Source organism: Salmo salar, chromosome 19, assembly GCF_965601325.2.
Source record: "Salmo salar chromosome 19, fSalSal1, whole genome shotgun sequence".
Taxonomy (NCBI): domain Eukaryota; kingdom Metazoa; phylum Chordata; class Actinopteri; order Salmoniformes; family Salmonidae; genus Salmo; species Salmo salar.
Window position 1 is genome coordinate 73,024,883 of NC_138309.1, and position 27,618 is coordinate 73,052,500.

General features: G+C 48.3%; 1 protein-coding gene across 2 annotated transcripts in view; it reads right to left on the reverse strand.

Annotated features, from left to right (window-relative positions):
• Positions 1-247: 247 nt before the first annotated feature.
• LOC106579490 (disco-interacting protein 2 homolog C) overlaps positions 248-27,618 on the reverse strand; it is a 73,541-nt gene continuing 46,170 nt past the window's right edge. For both annotated transcript variants that reach the window (XM_045702631.2, XM_045702630.2), the window contains exons 25-37: positions 27,397-27,520; positions 20,896-21,017; positions 20,332-20,443; positions 15,344-15,453; positions 15,114-15,244; positions 14,739-14,907; positions 8,142-8,312; positions 7,916-7,977; positions 7,773-7,830; positions 7,517-7,591; positions 7,232-7,406; positions 7,029-7,152; positions 248-6,918 (exon numbers count right to left, since the gene is read on the reverse strand). In XM_045702631.2, coding sequence (XP_045558587.2) covers positions 6,666-6,918; positions 7,029-7,152; positions 7,232-7,406; positions 7,517-7,591; positions 7,773-7,830; positions 7,916-7,977; positions 8,142-8,312; positions 14,739-14,907; positions 15,114-15,244; positions 15,344-15,453; positions 20,332-20,443; positions 20,896-21,017; positions 27,397-27,520 — 1,686 coding nt within the window. In that variant the 3' untranslated portion in view covers positions 248-6,665. The remainder of the gene's footprint in view (positions 6,919-7,028; positions 7,153-7,231; positions 7,407-7,516; positions 7,592-7,772; positions 7,831-7,915; positions 7,978-8,141; positions 8,313-14,738; positions 14,908-15,113; positions 15,245-15,343; positions 15,454-20,331; positions 20,444-20,895; positions 21,018-27,396; positions 27,521-27,618) is intronic.

Here is a 27,618-nt window from a genome sequence, read left to right on the forward strand (position 1 = left end):
CCCAATGCTGGAAGGGGGGCTCCAAGTGAAACATTTTGGGAACCCCTGCCCTGGAAGCCCCCATTAGTGTTGAACAATCTGTCCATAGAGTAGGGTTAAATGTCAACCAAGATCTAAGGTCAGTTTAGCATTTCCACCCCCTACTGCTTCAGGTAAGGATTGGTAATGGGAACTGATCCTAGAACATGTGAAACTCCTTTCCTTCTCAGCTGAGCACAACTGAAAGCATGTGAATCAATAACAGCACACCAATCAAAGCACTTTATTGCACCGTATAGTGTGACATTGAGCCCATGGAAGGCTCTTATAAAAGTGTCCTTTTGATCTTTTCATCATGTGTACAAAACAGTCACACACACCTGTACCGTACAAAATCAACACTATTTACACACAATATATACATACGAACACACACACACACCATGCAGTCTCTCTCACCTCTAGTTTCTGGACCAGGTTGAACCTTTTCTCTCCAACACGCAGTCAGGGGCTGATAATGCCATCACCATTCTCCAGTACAGAATAACAAGCAAATAAATACACGGCATGATATGCATGTTTTTCATACATGGCATCATATTAGAACTCTCTGAGAGAAAAGTAGCTGATGCATTAAATAAAAATGAAATGTGTTGTGTTTATAATGATCAAATTCAAAAGCTGAATGTAAACAAAGCATAAGGAACACTAAAATGATTTTCACAGAAAAGTTATAACTGATAACATGCATATAAGATGCCATAAGAAGTAACTTATGACTAACATATTTGAAAAAAATCTAAACTGTGTGTCTCGGTTAGAACACTTCACTGTGGGTGTGTGTCTCTGTTAGAACACTTCACTGTGGGTGTGTCTCTGTTAGAACACTTCACTGTGGGTGTGTCTCTCTGTTAGAACACTTCACTGTGGGTGTGTCTCTGTTAGAACACTTCACTGTGGGTGTGTCTCTGTTAGAACACTTCGCTGTGGGTGTGTCTCTCTGTTAGAACACTTCACTGTGGGTGTGTCTCTGTTAGAACACTTCACTGTGGGTGTGTCTCTGTTAGAACACTTCACTGTGGGTGTGTCTCTCTGTTAGAACACTTCACTGTGGGTGTGTCTCTCTGTTAGAACACTTCACTGTGGGTGTGTCTCTGTTAGAACACTTCACTGTGGGTGTGTCTCTGTTAGAACACTTCGCTGTGGGTGTCTCTCTGTTAGAACACTTCACTGTGGGTGTGTCTCTGTTAGAACACTTCACTGTGGGTGTGTCTCTGTTAGAACACTTCGCTGTGGGTGTGTCTCTGTTAGAACACTTCGCTGTGGGTGTGTCTCTGTTAGAACACTTCGCTGTGGGTGTGTCTCTGTTAGAACACTTCACTGTGGGTGTGTCTCTGTTAGAACACTTCACTGTGGGTGTGTCTCTGTTAGAACACTTCACTGTGGGTGTGTCTCTGTTAGAACACTTCACTGTGGGTGTGTCTCTGTTAGAACACTTCACTGTGGGTGTGTCTCTGTTAGAACACTTCACTGTGGGTGTGTCTCGGTTAGAACACTTCACTGTGGGTGTGTCTCGGTTAGAACACTTCACTGTGGGTGTGTCTCGGTTAGAACACTTCACTGTGGGTGTGTCTCTGTGTTAGAACACTTCACTGTGGGTGTGTCTCTTTGTTAGAACACTTCACTGTGGGTGTGTCTCTTTGTTAGAACACTTCACTGTGGGTGTGTCTTTGTTAGAATACTTCACTGTGGGTGTGTCTCTGTTAGAACACTTCACTGTGGGTGTGTCTCTTTGTTAGAACACTTCACTGTGGGTGTGTCTTTGTTAGAATACTTCACTGTGGGTGTGTCTCTGTTAGAACACTTCACTGTGGGTGTGTCTCTTTGTTAGAACACTTCACTGTGGGTGTGTCTCTTTGTTAGAACACTTCACTGTGGGTGTGTCTCTTTGTTAGAACACTTCACTGTGGGTGTGTCTCTTTGTTAGAACACTTCACTGTGGGTGTGTCTCTTTGTTAGAACACTTCACTGTGGGTGTGTCTCGGTTAGAACACTTCACTGTGGGTGTGTCTCGGTTAGAACACTTCACTGTGGGTGTGTCTCGGTTAGAACACTTCACTGTGGGTGTGTCTCTGTTAGAACACTTCACTGTGGGTGTGTCTCTGTTAGAACTCTTCACTGTGGGTGTGTCTCGGTTAGAACACTTCACTGTGGGTGTGTCTCTTTGTTAGAACACTTCACTGTGGGTGTGTCTCTGTTAGAACACTTCACTGTGGGTGTGTGTCTGTGTTAGAACACTTCACTGTGGGTGTGTCTCTTTGTTAGAACACTTCACTGTGGGTGTGTCTCTGTTAGAACACTTCACGGTGGGCGTGTCTCTGTTAGAACACTTCACTGTGGGTGTGTCTCTTTGTTAGAACACTTCACTGTGGGTGTGTCTTTGTTAGAACACTTCACTGTGGGTGTGTCTCTGTTAGAACACTTCACTGTGGGTGTGTCTCTTTGTTAGAACACTTCACTGTGGGTGTGTCTCTCTGTTAGAACATTTCACTGTGGGTGTGTCTCTTTGTTAGAACACTTCACTGTGGGTGTGTCTCTCTGTTAGAACACTTCACTGTGGGTGTGTCTCTGTTAGAACACTTCACTGTGGGTGTGTCTGTTAGAACACTTCACTGTGGGTGTGTCTCTGTTAGAACACTGCACTGTGGGTGTGTCTCTGTTAGAACACTTCACTGTGGGTGTGTCTCTGTTCGAACACTTCACTGTGGGTGTGTCTCTGTTCGAACACTTCACTGTGGGTGTCTCTCTGTTAGAACACTTCACTGTGGGTGTGTCTCTGTTAGAACACTTCACTGTGGGTGTGTCTCTTTGTTAGAACACTTCACTGTGGGTGTGTCTCTGTTAGAACACTTCACTGTGGGTGTGTCTCTGTTATAACACTTCACCGTGGGTGTGTCTCTTTGTTAGAACACTTCACTGTGGGTGTGTCTTTGTTAGAACACTTCACTGTGGGTGTGTCTCTGTTAGAACACTTCACTGTGGGTGTGTCTCTGTTAGAACACTTCACTGTGGGTGTGTTTCTTTGTTAGAACACTTCACTGTGGGTGTGTTTCTTTGTTAGAACACTTCACTGTGGGTGTGTCTCTGTTAGAACACTTCACTGTGGGTGTGTCTCTTTGTTAGAACACTTCACTGTGGGTGTGTCTCTGACAGAACACTTCACTGTGGGTCTGTCTCTGTTAGAAAACTTCACTGTGGGTGTGTCTCTTTGTTAGAACACTTCACTGTGGGTGTGTCTCTTTGTTAGAACACTTCACTGTGGGTGTGTCTCTGTTATAACCCCTCACCGTGGGTCTGTCTCTGTTAGAACACTTCACTGTGGGTGTGTCTCTGTTAGAACACTTCACTGTGGGTGTGTCTCTTTGTTAGAACACTTCACTGTGGGTGTGTCTCTTTGTTAGAACACTTCACTGTGGGTGTGTCTCTGTTAGAACACTTCACTGTGTGTGTGTGTCTCTGTTAGAACACTTCACTGTGGGTGTGTCTCTGTTAGAACACTTCACTGTGGATGTGTCTCATTTAGAACACTTCACTGTGGGTGTGTCTCTGTCAGAACACTTCACTGTGGGTGTGTCTCTTTGTTAGAACACTTCACTGTGGGTGTGTCTCTGACAGAACACTTCACTGTGGGTCTGTCTCTGTTAGAAAACTTCACTGTGGGTGTGTCTCTTTGTTAGAACACTTCACTGTGGGTGTGTCTCTTTGTTAGAACACTTCACTGTGGGTGTGTCTCTGTTATAACACTTCACCGTGGGTCTGTCTCTGTTAGAACACTTCACTGTGGGTGTGTCTCTGTTAGAACACTTCACTGTGGGTGTGTCTCTGTTAGAACACTTCACTGTGGGTGTGTCTCTGTTAGAACACTTCACTGTGGGTGTGTCTCTGTTAGAACACTTCACTGTGGGTGTGTCTCTGTTAGAACACTTCACTGTGGGTGTGTCTCTGTTAGAACACTTCACTGTGGGTGTGTCTCTTTGTTAGAAAACTTCACTGTTGGTGTGTCTCTGTTAGAACACTTCACTGTGGGTGTGTCTCTGTTAGAACACTTCACTGTGGGTGTGTCTCTGTTAGGACACTTCACTGTGGGTGTGTCTCTGTTAGAACACTTCACTGTGGGTGTGTCTCTTTGTTAGAAAACTTCACTGTGGGTGTGTCTCTGTTAGAACACTTCACTGTGGGTGTGTCTCTGTTAGAAGCCTTCACTGTGGGTGTGTCTCTTTGTTAGAAAACTTCACTGTGGGTGTGTCTGTGTTAGAACACTTCACTGTGTGTGTGTCTCTGTTAGAACACTTCACTGTGGGTGTGTCTCTGTTAGAACACTTCACTGTGGGTGTGTCTCATTTAGAACACTTCACTGTGGGTGTGTCTCTGTCAGAACACTTCACTGTGGGTGTGTCTCTTTGTTAGAACACTTCACTGTGGGTGTGTCGCTTTGTTAGAACACTTCACTGTGGGTGTGTCTGTTAGAACACTTCACTGTGGGTGTGTCTCTGTTAGAACACTTCACTGTGGGTGTGTCTCTTTGTTAGAACACTTCACTGTGGGTGTGTCTCTTTGTTAGAACACTTCACTGTGGGTGTGTCTCTGTTAGAACACTTCACTGTGTGTGTGTGTCTCTGTTAGAACACTTCACTGTGGGTGTGTCTCTGTTAGAACACTTCACTGTGGGTGTGTCTCATTTAGAACACTTCACTGTGGGTGTGTCTCTGTCAGAACACTTCACTGTGGGTGTGTCTCTTTGTTAGAACACTTCACTGTGGGTGTGTCTCTGTTAGAACACTTCACTGTGGGTGTGTCTCTGTTAGAACACTTCACTGTGGGTGTGTCTCTCTGTTAGAACACTTCACTGTGGGTGTGTCTCTGTTAGAACACTTCACTGTGGGTGTGTCTCTTTGTTAGAACACTTCACTGTGGGTGTGTCTCTGTTAGAACCCTTCACTGTGGGTGTGTCTCTGTTAGAACCCTTCACTGTGGGTGTGTCTCTGTTAGAACCCTTCACTGTGGGTGTGTCTCTCTGTTAGAACACTTCACTGTGGGTGTGTCTCTTTAGAACACTTCACTGTGGGTGTGTCTCTGTTAGAACATTTCACTGTGGGTGTGTCTCTGTTAGAACACTTCACTGTGGGTGTGTCTCTGTTAGAACACTTCACTGTGGGTGTGTCTCTGTTAGAACACTTCACTGTGGGTGTGTCTCTTTGTTAGAACACTTCACTGTGGGTGTGTCTCTGTTAGAACACTTCACTGTGGGTGTGTCTCAAATACCAACTGATTCCCTACATGGAGTCCTACTTGTCCTAAGTAGTGTACTATAAAGGAAACGGGGCCATTTCGAAAGCATTGTGTCTCTGGTCCAGAGCTGGGTTTTACAACTCCTTGCAACTAAATTTTTCCTCTGCTACTTACTGGGCTCTCTGCTTAGCAGAATCACATATTACCATAATCATATGCGTACAATGTTTAAACAATGTGGGATAGAAACAATGGTTTACTTCAAACGGATTCACTTGGCATTTAGGAGTCAATGGGTTTCATGAAACAAATTGAGAATGTGATTCTGATAAGAGGAGTGCACTGCATTGCGCACACACACACACGAGCACACATGCACACAGGGTGTGGGTGGAGAGAGCTGTATAACAGGGCTAGTCCTCAGTGTGTTTTAGTTATCTCTCCATATAGATTATGTTTATATACAATATTTATATTTATACACTAATCTGAACCCCCTGTCTTCTTCTGACAATATACTTTAATAACTTTATTTTTAATGTCTATTTCATCAAGAAAACAGATATGTTCAGAGATATTTTCTCTCTCTCCTAACAACAACTACTAGTGGTCCAGTTTGACTTCCTTGTCTATCGATACACAGTGTTCCCTTAAGGTTTTGTACAGTGACTTCCTGTCTATCGATACACAGTGTTCCCTTAAGGTTTTGTACAGTGACTTCCTGTCTATCGATACACAGTGTTCCCTTAAGGTTTTGTACAGTGACTTCCTGTCTATCGATACACAGTGTTCCCTTAAGGTTTTGTACAGTGACTTCCTGTCTATCGATACACAGTGTTCCCTTAAGGTTTTGTACAGTAACTTCCTGTCTATCGATACACAGTGTTCCCTTAAGGTTTTGTACAGTAACTTCCTGTCTATCGATACACAGTGTTCCCTTAAGGTTTTGTACAGTGACTTCCTGTCTATCGATACACAGTGTTCCCTTAAGGTTTTGTACAGTGACTTCCTGTCTATCGATACACAGTGTTCCCTTAAGGTTTTGTACAGTACCTTCCTGTCTATCGATACACAGTGTTCCCTTAAGGTTTTGTACAGTAACTTCCTGTCTATCGATACACAGTGTTCCCTTAAGGTTTTGTACAGTGACTTCCTGTCTAGGTGTCAGGTTTAACCAGGGGTGCAGAAACAGCCATCCCTCCAGCACAGCACAACTAAAGGATCAGACAACTGGCACCATACCATATGACCATGTGCAGATTCAAAAATACAGTACGTCTTGATTTAAAATGAACACCAGCAATATACACGCACATATCCATACACACGCATGCTAACACACACATACACACACATCCCCCTCACTCAGGTCCACCCCCCAGGATGGGGTGTCTGGGTTACATGTTATAAGCCACGTAGATGGGGTCGAGCTGGTCCTGTAGGAAGCCGTCTCGGAGGTGCATGCGCTGCTTCTCCCCGCGAGAGTTGATGGGGATCACCCCGATGTCCGTTACTACGACGACCCCAACGATGAGGTAATGCTCCTCCAGCACCGCCTTGGTCACCATGGGAACCAGGTCCAGGGCTTCCTGCTCCGAGCCTTCTAGTTCTATTACGACTACCAGCAGGTTAGTCCAGGGAAACACCGCACTATCACACACACACACACACACACACACACACACACACACAACTATTGTGATTATACCTTAATTAAGAATTGAAATAGAAACAGCTGTTTTAGATGTTTAGTGACATACCACTCCATGATGTTCTTGTGTGTCCTGATGACGGAAGTCTCTATGTCTATAGGATGGTACCTCATCCCCCTCAGCTCCATGGCCTCCTCCAACGCGCCCACAACATACAGAGCATCATGTCTCTCTGGGAGGAAACAGAGAGAAAGGGTGAGTGTGTGTGTTAGTGCGCGTGTGTGTGTGTGTATGTGTGTGTGTGTGTATACCTCCGCTGGCATCGGTGAGTTCAGTACGTCGTAAGAAGCCCAGGTATCCGGTGCGAGCCCAGACGGTGGATGTGTCTCCGAAGCTGAGTCTGGAGGTGAAGTGATCAGACTGGAGAACCTCCTCTCCATAACCACTGTAATATCCACTGCCATTATGGGCACTGTGCACCCAGATCTACAGAGGGGAGGGAGAGACAGAGACTCCGAATTTCATTTAAATCATCTTTATTGGGGCAACATAAAATCATGTCCATTAAATCAATTAGTGTGTATGTGTGTGCTGACCTCTCCTAGGTGGGAGTCTCCCAGCGGTCCCTTGGTCTCTGGGTTGGCGATGATGATGCGGACGCCAGGTAAGATCTGAAACAGTCACCATGGTTACGCTACAATGCTTCCATCTCCAGGTCCACATACAGCATATACTGTAGCCTATGAGGCCAAACCACCCACTGAACCACAGTCAGGAGAGAAGCTGAGTCTAAGGACTCTACAGTCATGAAGCTTTATGATTCTAAATGTTCAAACATGGCTCAGGACCCACCTTCCCTGACTCCATGAGAGGGAGACTGTGAGGAGAACCTCTTTCCACCAGCCGCACCCTGAGAAAAACAAAAAACACTGTTATACAAGTTGATTGGTTTATTGATCTGATTGGTTGTTGCTGTGATTGACTGGCACACTTACCTATCATGCCGCAGAGCTCTCATGTCCACGTACACTGTAGTGGGATCCGGCCCAGAGGTGCCCTGTAACCAATCACAGCACAGAGTGACCATGTTATCACACACAAACAAACATGTACAGCGCCACACACACACACACACACACACACACACACACACACACACACACACACACACACACACACACACACACACACACACACACACACACACACACAGAGCCCTACCTGCAGACAGATAGCCAGGTTGACCCTACAGCCGAATGCTGTGCTGACAGATCGGGGGTGCAGGCCCAGGTCTTTAAACAGCTTGGAGAAGGAGTGTGTTAGAGACATCCTGGGTCTCTCCTCTGCTACCACAACACACGCCCTCACACGGGACAGGTCCAGGCCCCGCGCCTGGAGAGGAAGAGGAGGAGAGGGGGGTGAAGAGGAGGAGAGAGTGGGGTGACGAGGAGGAGAGAGTGGGGTAAAGAGGAGGAGAGTGGGGGAAAGAGGAGGAGAGTGGGGTGAAGAGGAGGAGAGATGGGGTGAAGAGGAGGAGAGAGTGGGGTGAAGAGGAGGAGAGAGTGGGTTGAAGAGGAGAAGAGAGTGGGGTGAAGAGGAGAAGAGAGTGGGGTGAAGAGGAGGAGAGAGTGGGGTGAAGAGGAGGAGAGAGTGGGATGAAGAGGAGGAGAGAGTGGGATGAAGAGGAGGAGAGAGTGGGATGAAGAGGAGGAGAGAGTGGGATGAAGAGGAGGAGAGAGTGGGGTGAAGAGGAGGAGAGATGGGGTGAAGAGGAGGAGAGTGGGGTGAAGAGGAGGAGAGAGTGGGGTGAAGCGGAGGAGAGATGGGGTGAAGAGGAGGAGAGAGTGGGATGAAGAGGAGGAGAGAGTGGGATGAAGAGGAGGAGAGAGTGGGGTGAAGAGGAGGAGAGAGTGGGGTGAAGAGGAGGAGAGAGTGGGGTGAAGAGGAGGAGAGAGTGGGGTAAAGAGGAGGAGAGAGTGGGGTGAAGAGAAGGAGAGAGTGGGGTGAAGAGGAGGAGAGAGTGGAGTAAAGAGGAGGAGAGAGTGGGGTGAAGAGGAGGAGAGAGTGGGGTGAAGAGAAGGAGAGAGTGGGGTGAAGAGAAGGAGAGAGTGGGGTGAAGAGGGGAGAGAGTGGGTGAAGAGGAGGAGAGTCGGGTAAAGAGGAGGAGAGAGTGGGGTGAAGAGGAGGAGAGAGTGGGGTAAAGAGGAGGAGAGAGTGGGGTGAAGTGAAGGAGAGAGTGGGGTGAAGAGGTGGAGAGAGTGGGGTGAAGAGGAGGAGAGAGTGGGGTGAAGAGGAGAGAGTGGGATGAAGAGGAGGAGAGAGTGGGATGAAGAGGAGGAGAGAGTGGGGTGAAGAGGAGGAGAGAGTGGGATGAAGAGGAGGAGAGAGTGGGGTGAAGAGGAGGAGAGAGTGGGGTGAAGAGGAGAGAGTGGGGTGAAGAGGAGGAGAGAGGGGTGAAGAGAAGGAGAGAGTGGGGTGAAGAGAAGGAGAGAGTGGAGTAAAGAGGAGGAGAGAGTGGAGTAAAGAGGAGGAGAGAGTGGGTGAAGAGGAGGAGGAGAGTGGGTGAAGAGGAGGAGAGAGTGGGGTGAAGAGGAGAGAGTGGGATGAAGAGGAGGAGAGAGTGGGATGAAGAGGAGGAGAGAGTGGGGTGAAGAGAGTGGGGTGAAGAGGAGGAGAGAGTGGGGTGAAGAGGAGAAGAGGGTGGGGTGAAGAGGAGAAGAGAGTGGGGTGAAGAGGAGGAGAGAGTGGGGTGAAGAGGAGAGAGTGGGATGAAGAGGAGGAGAGAGTGGGATGAAGAGGAGGAGAGAGTGGGGTGAAGTGGAGGAGAGAGGGGGGTAAGGAGGAGGAGAGAGTGGGGTAAAGAGGAGGAGAGAGTGGAGTAAAGAGGAGGAGAGAGTGGGGTGAAGAGGAGGAGAGAGTGGGGTAAAGAGGAGGAGAGAGTGGGGTGAGAGTGGGGTGAAGAGGAGGAGAGAGTGGGGTGAAGAGGAGAGAGAGTGGGGTAAGAGGAGGAGAGAGTGGGTGAAGAGGAGGAGAGAGTGGGGTAAGAGGAGGAGAGAGTGGGGTGAAGAGGAGGAGAGAGTGGGGTGAAGAGGAGGAGAGAGTGGGGTAAAGAGGAGGAGAGAGTGGGGTGAAGAGGAGGAGAGAGTGGGGTAGAGAGTGGGGTAAAGAGGAGGAGAGAGTGGGGTGAAGAGGAGGAGAGAGTGGGGTGAAGAGGAGGAGAGAGTGGGGTAAAGAGGAGGAGAGAGTGGGGTGAAGAGGAGGAGAGAGTGGGGTGAAGAGGAGGAGAGAGTGGGGTGAAGAGGAGGAGAGAGTGGGGTGAAGAGGAGGAGAGAGTGGGGTGAAGAGGAGGAGAGAGTGGGGTGAAGAGGAGGAGAGAGTGGGGTAAAGAGGAGGAGAGAGTGGGGTAAAGAGGAGGAGAGAGTGGGGTGAAGAGGAGGAGAGAGTGGGGTGAAGAGGAGGAGAGAGTGGGGTGAAGAGGAGGAGAGAGTGGGGTGAAGAGGAGAGAGTGGGGTGAAGAGGAGGAGAGAGTGGGGTGAAGAGGAGAGAGTGGGATGAAGAGGAGGAGAGAGTGGGATGAAGAGGAGGAGAGAGTGGGGTGAAGAGAAGGAGAGAGTGGGGTGAAGAGGAGGAGAGAGTGGGGTGAAGAGGAGAGAGTGGGATGAAGAGGAGGAGAGAGTGGGATGAAGAGGAGGAGAGAGTGGGATGAAGAGGAGGAGAGAGTGGGATGAAGAGGAGGAGAGAGTGGGGTGAAGAGGAGGAGAGATGGGGTGAAGAGGAGGAGAGTGGGGTGAAGAGGAGGAGAGATGGGGTGAAGAGCAGGAGAGAGTGGGGTGAAGCGGAGGAGAGATGGGGTGAAGAGGAGGAGAGAGTGGGATGAAGAGGAGGAGAGAGTGGGATGAAGGGGAGGAGAGAGGGGGGTGAAGAGGAGGAGAGAGTGGGGTGAAGAGGAGGAGAGAGTGGGGTGAAGGGGAGGAGAGAGTGGGGTAAAGAGGAGGAGAGAGTGGGGTGAAGAGGAGGAGAGAATGGAGTAAAGAGGAGGAGAGAGTGGGGTGAAGAGAAGGAGAGAGTGGGGTGAAGAGGAGAGAGTGGGATGAAGAGGAGGAGAGAGTGGGATGAAGAGGAGGAGAGAGTGGGGTGAAGAGAAGGAGAGAGTGGGGTGAAGAGGAGGAGAGAGTGGGGTGAAGAGGAGAGAGTGGGATGAAGAGGAGGAGAGAGTGGGGTGAAGAGGAGGAGAGAGTGGGGTGAAGAGGAGAGAGTGGGGTGAAGAGGAGGAGAGAGGGGTGAAGAGGAGGAGAGAGGGGTGAAGAGAAGGAGAGAGTGGGGTGAAGAGAAGGAGAGAGTGGAGTAAAGAGGAGGAGAGAGTGGGTGAAGAGGAGGAGAGAGTGGGTGAAGAGGAGGAGAGAGTGGGGTGAAGAGGAGGAGAGAGTGGGGTGAAGAGGAGGAGAGAGTGGGGTAAAGAGGAGGAGAGAGTGGGGTGAAGAGGAGAGAGTGGGATGAAGAGGAGGAGAGAGTGGGATGAAGAGGAGGAGAGAGTGGGGTGAAGAGAGTGGGGTGAAGAGGAGGAGAGAGTGGGGTGAAGAGGAGAAGAGAGTGGGGTGAAGAGGAGAAGAGAGTGGGGTGAAGAGGAGGAGAGAGTGGGGTGAAGAGGAGAGAGTGGGTGAAGAGGAGGAGAGAGTGGGTAAAGAGGAGGAGAGAGTGGGGTGAAGAGGAGGAGAGAGTGGGTAAAGAGTAGGAGAGAGTGGGTAAAGAGGAGGAGAGAGTGGGTGAAGAGGAGGAGAGAGTGGGGTGAAGAGGAGGAGAGAGTGGGGTAAAGAGGAGGAGAGAGTGGGGTGAAGAGGAGGAGAGAGTGGGTGAAGAGGAGGAGAGAGTGGGGTAAAGAGGAGGAGAGAGTGGAGTAAGAGGAGGAGAGAGTGGGGTGAAGAGGAGGAGAGAGTGGGGTAAGAGGAGGAGAGAGTGGGTGAAGAGGAGGAGAGAGTGGGTGAAGAGGAGGAGAGAGTGGGGTAAAGAGGAGGAGAGAGTGGGGTGAAGAGGAGGAGAGAGTGGGTGAAGAGAGGAGAGAGTGGGGTAAGAGGAGGAGAGAGTGGGGTGAAGAGGAGGAGAGAGTGGGGTAAAGAGGAGGAGAGAGTGGGGTGAAGAGGAGGAGAGAGTGGGGTGAAGAGGAGGAGAGAGTGGGGTGAAGAGGAGGAGAGAGTGGGGTGAAGAGGAGGAGAGAGTGGGGTAAAGAGGAGGAGAGAGTGGGGTAAGAGGAGGAGAGAGTGGAGTAAGAGGAGGAGAGGGTGGGGTGAAGAGGAGGAGAGAGTGGGGTAAGAGGAGGAGAGAGTGGGTGAAGAGGAGGAGAGAGTGGGTGAAGAGGAGGAGAGAGTGGGGTAAAGAGGAGGAGAGAGTGGGGTGAAGAGGAGGAGAGAGTGGGGTAAAGAGGAGGAGAGAGTGGGGTGAAGAGGAGGAGAGAGTGGGGTGAAGAGAAGGAGAGAGTGGGGTGAAGAGGAGGAGAGAGTGGGTGAAGAGGAGGAGATGGTGGGGTGAAGAGAAGGAGAGAGTGGGGTGAAGAGGAGGAGAGAGTGGGGTGAAGAGGGGAGAGAGTGGGTGAAGAGGAGGAGAGTGGGGTAAAGAGGAGGAGAGAGTGGGGTGAAGAGGAGGAGAGAGTGGGGTGAAGAGGAGGAGAGAGTGGGGTGAAGAGGAGGAGAGAGTGGGGTAAGAGGAGGAGAGAGTGGGGTGAAGAGGAGGAGAGAGTGGGGTAAAGAGGAGGAGAGAGTGGGGTGAAGAGGAGGAGAGAGTGGGGTGAAGAGGAGGAGAGAGTGGGGTAAAGAGGAGGAGAGAGTGGGGTGAAGAGGAGGAGAGAGTGGGGTAAAGAGGAGGAGAGAGTGGGGTAAAGAGGAGGAGAGAGTGGGGTGAAGAGGAGGAGAGAGTGGGGTAAAGAGGAGGAGAGAGTGGGGTGAAGAGGAGGAGAGAGTGGGGTGAAGAGGAGGAGAGAGTGGGGTGAAGAGGAGGAGAGAGTGGGGTGAAGAGGAGGAGAGATGGGTAGGGGGGAGAGTGGGAAAGAGGAGGAGAGAGTGGGGTGAAGAGGAGGAGAGAGTGGGGTGAAGAGGAGGAGAGAGTGGGGTGAAGAGGAGGAGAGAGTGGGGTAAAGAGGAGGAGAGAGTGGGGTGAAGGGGGGGAGTGGGGTAAGAGGAGGAGAGTGGGGTGAAGAGGAGGGGGAGGGGGGTGAAGGGAGGAGGGTGGGGTGAAGGGGGAGAGTGGGTGAGAGGAGGTGGGGGTGGGGTAAGGGAGGAGAGTGGGGTGAAGAGGAGGAGAGAGTGGGGTAAGGGGGAGGAGTGGGGAAGTGGGGGAGGGGGGGTTAGGGGGAGTGGGGTGAGAGGGGGAGAGTGAGGGTAAGAGGGGGGAGTGTGGTGTGAAGAGGAGGAGAGAGTGGGGTAAAGAGGAGGAGAGAGTGGGGTGAAGAGGAGGAGAGAGTGGGGTGAAGAGGAGGAGAGAGTGGGGTGAAGAGGAGGAGAGAGTGGGGTGAAGAGGAGGAGAGAGTGGGGTGAAGAGGAGGAGAGAGTGGGGTGAAGAGGAGGAGAGAGTGGGGTGAAGAGGAGGAGAGAGTGGGGTGAAGAGGAGGAGAGAGTGGGGTGAAGAGGAGGAGAGAGTGGGGTGAAGAGGAGGAGAGAGTGGGGTGAAGAGGAGGAGAGAGTGGGGTGAAGAGGAGGAGAGAGTGGGGTGAAGAGGAGGAGAGAGTGGGGTGAAGAGGAGGAGAGAGTGGGGTGAAGAGGAGGAGAGAGTGGGGTGAAGAGGAGGAGAGAGTGGGGTGAAGAGAAGGAGAGAGTGGGGTGAAGAGGAGGAGAGAGTGGGGTGAAGAGGAGGAGAGAGTGGGGTGAAGAGGAGGAGAGAGTGGGGTGAAGAGGGGAGAGAGTGGGTGAAGAGGAGGAGAGTGGGGTGAAGAGGAGGAGAGAGTGGGGTGAAGAGGAGGAGAGAGTGGGGTGAAGAGGAGGAGAGAGTGGGGTGAAGAGGAGGAGAGAGTGGGGTAAAGAGGAGGAGAGAGTGGGGTAAAGAGGAGGAGAGAGTGGGGTAAAGAGGAGGAGAGAGTGGGGTGAAGAGGAGGAGAGAGTGGGGTAAGAGGAGGAGAGAGTGGGGTAAAGAGGAGGAGAGAGTGGGGTGAAGAGGAGGAGAGAGTGGGGTAAAGAGGAGGAGAGAGTGGGGTAAAGAGGAGGAGAGAGTGGGGTGAAGAGGAGGAGAGAGTGGGGTAAAGAGGAGGAGAGAGTGGGGTGAAGAGGAGGAGAGAGTGGGGTGAAGAGGAGGAGAGAGTGGGGTGAAGAGAAGGAGAGAGTGGGGTGAAGAGGAGGAGAGAGTGGGGTAAAGAGGAGGAGAGAGTGGGGTAAAGAGGAGGAGAGAGTGGGGTGAAGAGGAGGAGAGAGTGGGGTGAAGAGGAGGAGAGAGTGGGGTGGAGAGGAGGAGAGAGTGGGGTGAAGAGGAGGAGAGAGTGGGGTGAAGTGAGAGGGGGAAGAGAAGTGAGGGGAGGGTGTATTAACTTTAAATACACAACATTTCAAACCTTACCTACCTCTCATCCCACCCTCATCCTACTGATGGCTACATAAAGCTGTTGTTTGTTCCTGGATCTGTTCCCTATGTGTTTCTCTCAGTGAGTCAGCTCCTAGTTTCCATAGCAATTTCCATTGGTGAAAGTTAACCTCTTAAAATAAACTCAGTCTGTCGATCAGCAACCAATCAGACAACACCTCAGGCCACAAACACACTGTTTACTGAGTCAATTCAAAGAGCACTTGATTTAGTTCTCTCTGCGTGTGAAATGTGTTTGTTTGTGTTTGTGTTGTTGTGTACCTTCAGTGCCTCTGTCTGCAGGCCCAGTCCTTTAGTGCAGAGCTCCATGACGCTGTAGGAACAGAAGGTGTCTCTGACTCGGAGCTGGCTGACAGCGAGCAGCCACAGGGCTGGGTTAGACTCCAACTCTACTGGAGGGATCAGGATCGACTGGTGGCCACTGTACACACTGGGGAGTTAGAGGTTAGAAAGGGAAGTCAATTGTTGGACATTGAAACAGTTGTTTAACAGGTGTGTGTGTGTGTGTGTGTGTGTGTGTGTGTGTGTGTGTGTGTGTGTGTGTGTGTGTGTGTGTGTGTGTGTGTGTGTGTGTGTGTGTGTGTGTGTGTGTGTGTGTGTGTGTGTGTGTGTGTGTGTGTGTGTGTGTGTGTGTACCTGCAGAGACACCAGAGGACGAAGCCCAGGCCACAGTAGGGGTCGAGACAGATGGCTACCTCTCTGGAGGGATACAGTTCACACTGCAGCTTCACCGATCGACAGAACGCTCCCACTGCATTATGGGACATCTACACACACACACACCCACACACAAAACATGTCAGACACTAGGCATAGCAAGGGATAGAGGTCAGGGATGGAGGTCAGAGGTTAGGGGTTAATGTTACCTGTACTCCAGCCAGCATGCCAGTAGTGGACACACTGAAGTCCAGGTAGGCCAGGGCATCAGGGTTACAGGGCTTATATAGCGCTGGAGGCTTCTTCTTTGGCAGGTCATCTGAAAACACAGAATAATATTCAGTTATATACCAGTACAAACAACCAGCTAACAGCCTGACAGATACAGAATAATATTCAGTTATATACCAGTACAAACAACCAGCTAACAGCCTGACAGATACAGAATAATATTCAGTTATACACCAGTACAAACAACCAGCTAACAGCCTGACAGATACGGAATAATATTCAGTTATACACCAGTACAAACAACCAGCTAACAGCCTGACAGATACAGAATAATATTCAGTTATACACCAGTACAAACAACCAGCTAACAGCCTGACAGATACAGAATAATATTCAGTTATATACCAGTACAAACAACCAGCTAACAGCCTGACAGATACAGAATAATATTCAGTTATATACCAGTACAAACAACCAGCTAACAGCCTGACAGATACAGAATAATATTCAGTTATACACCAGTACAAACAACCAGCTAACAGCCTGACAGATACAGAATAATATTCAGTTATACACCAGTACAAACAACCAGCTAACAGCCTGACAGATACAGAATAATATTCAGTTATACACCAGTACAAACAACCAGCTAACAGCCTGACAGATACATAATAATATTCAGTTATATACCAGTACAAACAACCAGCTAACAGCCTGACAGATACAGAATAATATTCAGTTATACACCAGTACAAACAACCAGCTAACAGCCTGACAGATACAGAATAATATTCAGTTATATACCAGTACAAACAACCAGCTAACAGCCTGACAGATACAGAATAATATTCAGTTATATACCAGTACAAACAACCAGCTAACAGCCTGACAGATACAGAATAATATTCAGTTATACACCAGTACAAACAACCAGCTAACAGCCTGACAGATACAGAATAATATTCAGTTATACACCAGTACAAACAACCAGCTAACAGCCTGACAGATACAGAATAATATTCAGTTATACACCAGTACAAAACAACCAGCTAACAGCCTGACAGATACAGAATAATATTCAGTTATACACCAGTACAAACAACCAGCTAACAGCCTGACAGATACAGAATAATATTCAGTTATACACCAGTACAAACAACCAGCTAACAGCCTGACAGATACAGAATAATATTCAGTTATACACCAGTACAAACAACCAGCTAACAGCCTGACAGATACAGAATAATATTCAGTTATACACCAGTACAAACAACCAGCTAACAGCCTGACAGATACAGAATAATATTCAGTTATATACCAGTACAAACAACCAGCTAACAGCCTGACAGATACAGAATAATATTCAGTTATACACCAGTACAAACAACCAGCTAACAGCCTGACAGATACAGAATAATATTCAGTTATACACCAGTACAAACAACCAGCTAACAGCCTGACAGATACAGAATAATATTCAGTTATACACCAGTACAAACAACCAGCTAACAGCCTGACAGATACAGAATAATATTCAGTTATACACCAGTACAAACAACCAGCTAACAGCCTGACAGATACAGAATAATATTCAGTTATACACCAGTACAAACAACCAGCTAACAGCCTGACAGATACAGAATAATATTCAGTTATACACCAGTACAAACAACCAGCTAACAGCCTGACAGATACAGAATAATATTCAGTTATACACCAGTACAAACAACCAGCTAACAGCCTGACAGATACAGAATAATATTCAGTTATACACCAGTACAAACAACCAGCTAACAGCCTGACAGATACAGAATAATATTCAGTTATACACCAGTACAAACAACCAGCTAACAGCCTGACAGATACAGAATAATATTCAGTTATACACCAGTACAAACAACCAGCTAACAGCCTGACAGATACAGAATAATATTCAGTTATACACCAGTACAAACAACCAGCTAACAGCCTGACAGATACAGAATAATATTCAGTTATACACCAGTACAAACAACCAGCTAACAGCCTGACAGATACAGAATAATATTCAGTTATACACCAGTACAAACAACCAGCTAACAGCCTGACAGATACAGAATAATATTCAGTTATACACCAGTACAAACAACCAGCTAACAGCCTGACAGATACAGAATAATATTCAGTTATACACCAGTAGAAACAACCAGCTAACAGCCTGACAGATACAGAATAATATTCAGTTATATACCAGTACAAACAACCAGCTAACAGCCTGACAGATACAGAATAATATTCAGTTATATACCAGTACAAACAACCAGCTAACAGCCTGACAGATACAGAATAATATTCAGTTATACACCAGTACAAACAACCAGCTAACAGCCTGACAGATACAGAATAATATTCAGTTATACACCAGTACAAACAACCAGCTAACAGCCTGACAGATACAGAATAATATTCAGTTATACACCAGTACAAACAACCAGCTAACAGCCTGACAGATACAGAATAATATTCAGTTATACACCAGTACAAACAACCAGCTAACAGCCTGACAGATACAGAATAATATTCAGTTATACACCAGTACAAACAACCAGCTAACAGCCTGACAGATACAGAATAATATTCAGTTATACACCAGTACAAACAACCAGCTAACAGCCTGACAGATACAGAATAATATTCAGTTATACACCAGTACAAACAACCAGCTAACAGCCTGACAGATACAGAATAATATTCAGTTATACACCAGTACAAACAACCAGCTAACAGCCTGACAGATACAGAATAATATTCAGTTATACACCAGTACAAACAACCAGCTAACAGCCTGACAGATACAGAATAATATTCAGTTATACACCAGTACAAACAACCAGCTAACAGCCTGACAGATACAGAATAATATTCAGTTATACACCAGTACAAACAACCAGCTAACAGCCTGACAGATACAGAATAATATTCAGTTATACACCAGTACAAACAACCAGCTAACAGCCTGACAGATACAGAATAATATTCAGTTATACACCAGTACAAACAACCAGCTAACAGCCTGACAGATACAGAATAATATTCAGTTATACACCAGTACAAACAACCAGCTAACAGCCTGACAGATACAGAATAATATTCAGTTATACACCAGTACAAACAACCAGCTAACAGCCTGACAGATACAGAATAATATTCAGTTATACACCAGTACAAACAACCAGCTAACAGCCTGACAGATACAGAATAATATTCAGTTATATACCAGTACAAACAACCAGCTAACAGCCTGACAGATACAGAATAATATTCAGTTATACACCAGTACAAACAACCAGCTAACAGCCTGACAGATACAGAATAATATTCAGTTATACACCAGTACAAACAACCAGCTAACAGCCTGACAGATACAGAATAATATTCAGTTATACACCAGTACAAACAACCAGCTAACAGCCTGACAGATACAGAATAATATTCAGTTATACACCAGTACAAACAACCAGCTAACAGCCTGACAGATACAGAATAATATTCAGTTATATACCAGTACAAACAACCAGCTAACAGCCTGACAGATACAGAATAATATTCAGTTATACACCAGTACAAACAACCAGCTAACAGCCTGACAGATACAGAATAATATTCAGTTATACACCAGTACAAACAACCAGCTAACAGCCTGACAGATACAGAATAATATTCAGTTATATACCAGTACAAACAACCAGCTAACAGCCTGACAGATACAGAATAATATTCAGTTATACACCAGTACAAACAACCAGCTAACAGCCTGACAGATACAGAATAATATTCAGTTATACACCAGTACAAACAACCAGCTAACAGCCTGACAGATACAGAATAATATTCAGTTATACACCAGTACAAACAACCAGCTAACAGCCTGACAGATACAGAATAATATTCAGTTATACACCAGTACAAACAACCAGCTAACAGCCTGACAGATACAGAATAATATTCAGTTATATACCAGTACAAACAACCAGCTAACAGCCTGACAGATACAGAATAATATTCAGTTATACACCAGTACAAACAACCAGCTAACAGCCTGACAGATACAGAATAATATTCAGTTATACACCAGTACAAACAACCAGCTAACAGCCTGACAGATACAGAATAATATGCAGTTATACACCAGTACAAACAACCAGCTAACAGCCTGACAGATACAGAATAATATTCAGTTATACACCAGTACAAACAACCAGCTAACAGCCTGACAGATACAGAATAATATTCAGTTATACACCAGTACAAACAACCAGCTAACAGCCTGACAGATACAGAATAATATTCAGTTATACACCAGTACAAACAACCAGCTAACAGCCTGACAGATACAGAATAATATTCAGTTATATACCAGTACAAACAACCAGCTAACAGCCTGACAGATACAGAATAATATTCAGTTATACACCAGTACAAACAACCAGCTAACAGCCTGACAGATACAGAATAATATTCAGTTATACACCAGTACAAACAACCAGCTAACAGCCTGACAGATACAGAATAATATTCAGTTATACACCAGTACAAACAACCAGCTAACAGCCTGACAGATACAGAATAATATTCAGTTATACACCAGTACAAACAACCAGCTAACAGCCTGACAGATACAGAATAATATGCAGTTATACACCAGTACAAACAACCAGCTAACAGCCTGACAGATACAGAATAATATTCAGTTATACACCAGTACAAACAACCAGCTAACAGCCTGACAGATACAGAATAATATTCAGTTATACACCAGTACAAACAACCAGCTAACAGCCTGACAGATACAGAATAATATTCAGTTATATACCAGTACAAACAACCAGCTAACAGCCTGACAGATACAGAATAATATTCAGTTATATACCAGTACAAACAACCAGCTAACAGCCTGACAGATACACTGCATGTGGTCAGAACTGACCTGTGTCCAGGACGGGAGGCCAGTTCCTGATGTCCACTGTGGCGACCGCCTCCTTCGACCGCAGCAGCTTACAGATGACCGCCGTGGTCATCACACAGGCCGAACGACTGACCTATAAGGACAGAGAGATGATGAAGGGACAGAGAGATGATGAAGGGACAGAGAGATGATGAAGGGACAGAGAGATGATGAAGGGACAGAGAGATGATGAAGGGACAGAGAGATGATGAAGGGACAGAGAGATGATGAAGGGACAGAGAGATGATGAAGGGACGGAGAGATGATGAAGGGACAGAGAGATGATGAAGGGACAGAGAGATGATGAAGGGACGGAGAGATGATGAAGGGACAGAGAGATGATGAAGGGACAGAGAGATGATGAAGGGGCGGAGAGATGATGAAGGGACAGAGAGATGATGAAGGGACGGAGAGATGATGAAGGGACAGAGAGAGATGATGAAAGGACAGAGAGATAGAATGCTACTACCTCTTTATCTTCTACCCCCTCTCTACCAGTTGACCGGGCAGTATTGACCCCTAGTTGACCTCAGTGTTTGACCTCACCTCTACGATCATCTTGACTGTGGGCAGTGTGGTTGAGATGTTCTGTGGGTGGGGCGGTCTGACTGTGATAGGAACACAGCCAGCGTAAAGGCAACCGTAGAACGCTGCGATCAAGTCTATACCTGCAACACACAAAGGAGTAAGGAGTGTATTTGGGGGTACATGCTAAGTGAGTGTGTGTGTGGGGGGGTACATGCTAAGTGAGTGTGTGTGTATTTGGGGGTACATGCTAAGTGAGTGTGTGTGTGGGGGTACATGCTAAGTGAGTGTGTGTGTGGGGGGGTACATGCTAAGTGAGTGTGTGTGTATTTGGGGGTACATGCTAAGTGAGTGTGTGTGTGGGAGTACATGCTAAGTGAGTGTGTGTGTGGGGGGGTACATGCTAAGTGAGTGTGTGTGTGAGGGTACATGTTAAGTGAGTGTGTGTGTATTTGGGAGTACATGCTAAGTGAGCGTGTGTGTGGGGGGGTACATGCTAAGTGAGTGTGTGTGTGTGGGGGGGTACATGCTAAGTGAGTGTGTGTGTGTGGGGGGGGGGGTACATGCTAAGTGAGTGTGTGTGTGTGTGGGGGTACATGCTAAGTGAGTGTGTGTGTATTTGGGGGTACATGCTAACTGAGTGTGTGTGTGTGTGGGGGTACATGCTAAGTGAGTGTGTGTGTGTGTGTGGGGGGGGGTACATGCTAAGTGAGTGTGTGTGTGGGAGGGTACATGCTAAGTGAGTGTGTGTGTGGGGGGGTACATGCTAAGTCAGTGTGTGTGTGTGTGTGGGGGGGACATGCTAAATGAGTGTGTGTGTGGGGGTACATGCTAAGTGAGTGTGTGTGTATTTGGGAGTACATGCTAAGTGAGTGTGTGTGTGGGGGGTACATGCTAAGTGAGTGTGTGTGTGTGGGGGGGTACATGCTAAGTGAGTGTGTGTGTGTGGGGGGGGTACATGCTAAGTGAGTGTGTGTGTGGGGGTACATGCTAAGTGAGTGTGTGTGTATTTGGGAGTACATGCTAAGTGAGTGTGTGTGTGGGGGGGTACATGCTAAGTGAGTGTGTGTGTGTGGGGGGGTACATGCTAAGTGAGTGTGTTTGTGGGGGGGGGGGTACATGCTAAGTGAGTGTGTGTGTATTTGGGGGTACATGCTAAGTGAGTGTGTGTGTGTGTGGGGGGTACATTCTAAGTGAGTGTGTGTGTGGGGGTACATGCTAAGTGAGTGTGTGTGTGTGTGGGGGGGGGGGGTACATGCTAAGTGAGTGTGTGTGTGTATTTGGGGGTACATGCTAAGTGAGTGTGTGTGTGTGGGGGGGGGCACATGCTAAGTGAGTGTGTGTGTGTGGGGGTACATGCTAAGTGAGTGTGTGTGTGTGGGGGTACATGCTAAGTGAGTGTGTGTGTGTGTGTGGGGGGGGGTACATGCTAAGTGAGTGTGTGTGTGTGGGGGTACATGCTAAGTGAGTGTCTGTGTGTGTGTGGGGGTACATGCTAAGTGAGTGTGTGTGTGTGTGGGGGGGGGGGGTACATGCTAAGTGAGTGTGTGTGTGGGAGGGTACATGCTAAGTGAGTGTGTGTGTGTGGGGGGGTACATGCTAAGTCAGTGTGTGTGTGTGTGTGTGGGGGGGACATGCTAAATGAGTGTGTGTGTGGGGGTACATGCTAAGTGAGTGTGTGTGTATTTGGGAGTACATGCTAAGTGAGTGTGTGTGTGGGGGGTACATGCTAAGTGAGTGTGTGTGTGTGGGGGGGTACATGCTAAGTGAGTGTGTGTGTGTGGGGGGGTACATGCTAAGTGAGTGTGTGTGTGGGGGTACATGCTAAGTGAGTGTGTGTGTGCGGGTACATGCTAAGTGAGTGTGTGTGTATTTGGGAGTACATGCTAAGTGAGTGTGTGTGTGGGGGGGTACATGCTAAGTGAGTGTGTGTGTGTGTGGGGGGATACATGCTAAGTGAGTGTGTGTGTGTGTGGGGGGATACATGCTAAGTGAGTGTGTGTGTGTGGGGGTACATGCTAAGTGAGTGTGTGTGTATTTGGGAGTACATGCTAAGTGAGTGTGTGTGTGGGGGGGGTACATGCTAAGTGAGTGTGTGTGTGGGGGTACATGCTAAGTGAGTGTGTGTGTATTTGGGAGTACATGCTAAGTGAGTGTGTGTGTATTTGGGAGTACATGCTAAGTGAGTGTGTGTGTGGGGGGGTACATGCTAAGTGAGTGTGTGTGTGTGTGGGGGGATACATGCTAAGTGAGTGTGTGTGTGTGTGGGGGGATACATGCTAAGTGAGTGTGTGTGTGTGGGGGGGGTACATGCTAAGTGAGTGTGTGTGTGTGGGGGTACATGCTAAGTGAGTGTGTGTGTATTTGGGGGTACATGCTAAGTGAGTGTGTGTGTGTGGGGGTACATGCTAAGTGAGTGTGTGTGTGGGGGGGTACATGCTAAGTGAGTGTGTGTGTGGGGGGGTACATGCTAAGTGAGTGTGTGTGTGTGTGGGGGTACATGCTAAGTGAGTGTGTGTGTGTGGGGGTACATGCTAAGTGAGTGTGTGTGTGTGTGTGGGGGTACATGCTAAGTGAGTGTGTGTGTGTGGGGGGGGGGTACATGCTAAGTGAGTGTGTGTGTGGGGGTACATGTTAAGTGAGTGTGTGTGTATTTGGGAGTACATGCTAAGTGAGCGTGTGTGTGGGGGGGTACATGCTAAGTGAGTGTGTGTGTGTGGGGGGGTACATGCTAAGTGAGTGTGTGTGTGTGGGGGGGGGGTACATGCTAAGTGAGTGTGTGTGTGTGTGGGGGTACATGCTAAGTGAGTGTGTGTGTATTTGGGGGTACATGCTAACTGAGTGTGTGTGTGTGTGTACATGCTAAGTGAGTGTGTGTGTGTGGGGGTACATGCTAAGTGAGTGTTTGTGTGTGTGTGGGGGTACATGCTAAGTGAGTGTGTGTGTGTGTGGGGGGGGGGGTACATGCTAAGTGAATGTGTGTGTGGGGGTACATGTTAAGTGAGTGTGTGTATTTGGGAGTACATGCTAAGTGAGCGTGTGTGTGGGGGGGTACATGCTAAGTGAGTGTGTGTGTGTGTGGGGGGGTACATGCTAAGTGAGTGTGTGTGTGTGGGGGGGGGTACATGCTAAGTGAGTGTGTGTGTGTGTGGGGGTACATGCTAAGTGAGTGTGTGTGTATTTGGGGGTACATGCTAACTGAGTGTGTGTGTGTGTGTACATGCTAAGTGAGTGTGTGTGTGTGGGGGTACATGCTAAGTGAGTGTGTGTGTGTGTGTGGGGGGGGGGGGTACATGCTAAGTGAGTGTGTGTGTGTGAGGGTACATGCTAAGTGAGTGTGTGTGTGTGTGGGGGGGTACATGCTAAGTCAGTGTGTGTGTGTGTGTGTGGGGGGGACATGCTAAATGAGTGTGTGTGTGGGGGTACATGCTAAGTGAGTGTGTGTGTATTTGGGAGTACATGCTAAGTGAGTGTGTGTGTGGGGGGTACATGCTAAGTGAGTGTGTGTGTGGGGGGGGGGTACATGCTAAGTGAGTGTGTGTGTGTGGGCCATGCTAAGTGAGTGTGTGTGTGTGGGGGTACATGCTAAGTGAGTGTGTGTGTGGGGGTACATGCTAAGTGAGTGTGTGTGTATTTGGGAGTACATGCTAAGTGAGTGTGTGTGTGGGGGGGTACATGCTAAGTGAGTGTGTGTGTGTGGGGGGGTACATGCTAAGTGAGTGTGTGTGTGTGGAGGGGGGGGTACATGCTAAGTGAGTGTGTGTGTATTTGGGGGTACATGCTAAGTGAGTGTGTGTGTGTGTGTGGGGGGTACATTCTAAGTGAGTGTGTGTGTGTGGGGGTACATGCTAAGTGAGTGTGTGTGTGTGTGGGGGGGGTACATGCTAAGTGAGGGTGTGTGTATTTGGGGGTACATGATAAGTGAGTGTGTGTGTGTGTGGGGGGGTACATGCTAAGTGAGTGTGTGTGTGTGGGGGTACATGCTAAGTGAGTGTGTGTGTGTGTGTGGGGGTACATGCTAAGTGAGTGTGTGTGTGTGTGTGTGGGGGGGGGTACATGCTAAGTGAGTGTGTGTGTGTGGGGGTACATGCTAAGTGAGTGTCTGTGTGTGTGTGGGGGTACATGCTAAGTGAGTGTGTGTGTGTGGGGGGGTACATGCTAAGTGAGTGTGTGTGTGGGAGGGTACATGCTAAGTGAGTGTGTGTGTGTGGGGGGGTACATGCTAAGTCAGTGTGTGTGTGTGTGTGTGGGGGGGACATGCTAAATGAGTGTGTGTGTGGGGGTACATGCTAAGTGAGTGTGTGTGTATTTGGGAGTACATGCTAAGTGAGTGTGTGTGTATTTGGGAGTACATGCTAAGTGAGTGTGTGTGTGGGGGGTACATGCTAAGTGAGTGTGTGTGTGTGGGGGGGTACATGCTAAGTGAGTGTGTGTGTGTGGGGGGGGTACATGCTAAGTGAGTGTGTGTGTGTGGGGGTACATGCTAAGTGAGTGTGTGTGTGGGGGTACATGCTAAGTGAGTGTGTGTGTATTTGGGAGTACATGCTAAGTGAGTGTGTGTGTGGGGGGGTACATGCTAAGTGAGTGTGTGTGTGTGGGGGGGTACATGCTAAGTGAGTGTGTGTGTATTTGGGGGTACATGCTAAGTGAGTGTGTGTGTGTGTGGGGGGTACATTCTAAGTGAGTGTGTGTGTGGGGGGGTACATGCTAAGTGAGTGTGTGTGTGTGTGGGGGGGGGGGTACATGCTAAGTGAGTGTGTGTGTATTTGGGGGTACATGCTAAGTGAGTGTGTGTGTGTGTGGGGGGGTACATGCTATGTGAGTGTGTGTGTGTGGGGGTACATGCTAAGTGAGTGTGTGTGTGTGTGTGGGGGTACATGCTAAGTGAGTGTGTGTGTGTGTGTGGGGGGGGGTACATGCTAAGTGAGTGTGTGTGTGGGGGGGTACATGCTAAGTGAGTGTGTGTGTGGGGGTACATGCTAAGTGAGTGTGTGTGTATTTGGGAGTACATGCTAAGTGAGTGTGTGTGTATTTGGGAGTACATGCTAAGTGAGTGTGTGTGTGGGGGGGTACATGCTAAGTGAGTGTGTGTGTGTGTGGGGGGATACATGCTAAGTGAGTGTGTGTGTGGGGGGGGGGGTACATGCTAAGTGAGTGTGTGTGTGTGGGGGTACATGCTAAGTGAGTGTGTGTGTATTTGGGGGTACATGCTAAGTGAGTGTGTGTGTGTGGGGGTACATGCTAAGTGAGTGTGTGTGTGGGGGGGTACATGCTAAGTGAGTGTGTGTGTGTGGGGGTACATGCTAAGTGAGTGTGTGTGTGTGGGGGTACATGCTAAGTGAGTGTGTGTGTGTGGGGGTACATGCTAAGTGAGTGTGTGTGTGGGGGTACATGCTAAGTGAGTGTGTGTGTGTGGGGGTACATGCTAAGTGAGTGTGTGTGTGTGGGGGGGGGGTACATGCTAAGTGAGTGTGTGTGTGGGAGGGTACATGCTAAGTGAGTGTGTGTGTGTGGGGGGGTACATGCTAAGTCAGTGTGTGTGTGTGGGGGGGGTACATGCTAAATGAGTGTGTGTGTGGGGGTACATGCTAAGTGAGTGTGTGTGTATTTGGGAGTACATGCTAAGTGAGTGTGTGTGTGGGGGGGTACATGCTAAGTGAGTGTGTGTGTGTGGGGGGGTACATGCTAAGTGAGTGTGTGTGTGTGGGGGGGTACATGCTAAGTGAGTGTGTGTGTATTTGGGAGTACATGCTAAGTGAGTGTGTGTGTGGGGGGGTACATGCTAAGTGAGTGTGTGTGTGTGTGGGGGGATACATGCTAAGTGAGTGTGTGTGTGTGGGGGGGGGGTACATGCTAAGTGAGTGTGTGTGTGTGGGGGTACATGCTAAGTGAGTGTGTGTGTGTGGGGGTACATGCTAAGTGAGTGTGTGTGTGTGGGGGGGACATGCTAAATGAGTGTGTGTGTGGGGGTACATGCTAAGTGAGTGTGTGTGTGTGGGGGTACATGCTAAGTGAGTGTGTGTGTGTGGGGGTACATGCTAAGTGAGTGTGTGTGTGTGGGGGTACATGCTAAGTGAGTGAGTGTGTGTGTGGGGGTACATGCTAAGTGAGTGTGTGTGTGTGGGGGTACATGCTAAGTGAGTGTGTGTGTGGGGGTACATGCTAAGTGAGTGTGTGTGTGTTTGGGTACATGCTAAGTGAGTGTGTGTGTGGGGGGGTACATGCTAAGTGAGTGTGTGTGTGTGGGGGTACATGCTAAGTGAGTGTGTGTGTGTGGGGGTACATGCTAAGTGAGTGTGTGTGTGGGGGTACATGCTAAGTGAGTGTGTGTGTGTGGGGGTACATGCTAAGTGAGTGTGTGTGTGTGGGGGGGTACATGCTAAGTGAGTGTGTGTGTGTGGGGGTACATGCTAAGTGAGTGTGTGTGTGTGGGGGTACATGCTAAGTGAGTGTGTGTGTGTGGGGGTACATGCTAAGTGAGTGTGTGTGTGTGGGGGTACATGCTAAGTGAGTGTGTGTTACCTGGTGGGTAGACCAGTGCTATGTGGTCTCCCTCCTGTAGTCCTCCTCTCTCCAGCAGCAGAGCAGCAACTCTCTCTGCCCTCTTATGGAGCTGAAGACAGGTCAGAGAACTAGACACCAGCCCCTAGAGGGACAGAGAGATAGAGAGAGCAATCATGACAGAATCCTTACAAAATTCATAGTATACGCGCGCGTGTGTGTGTGTGTGTGTGTGTGTGTGTG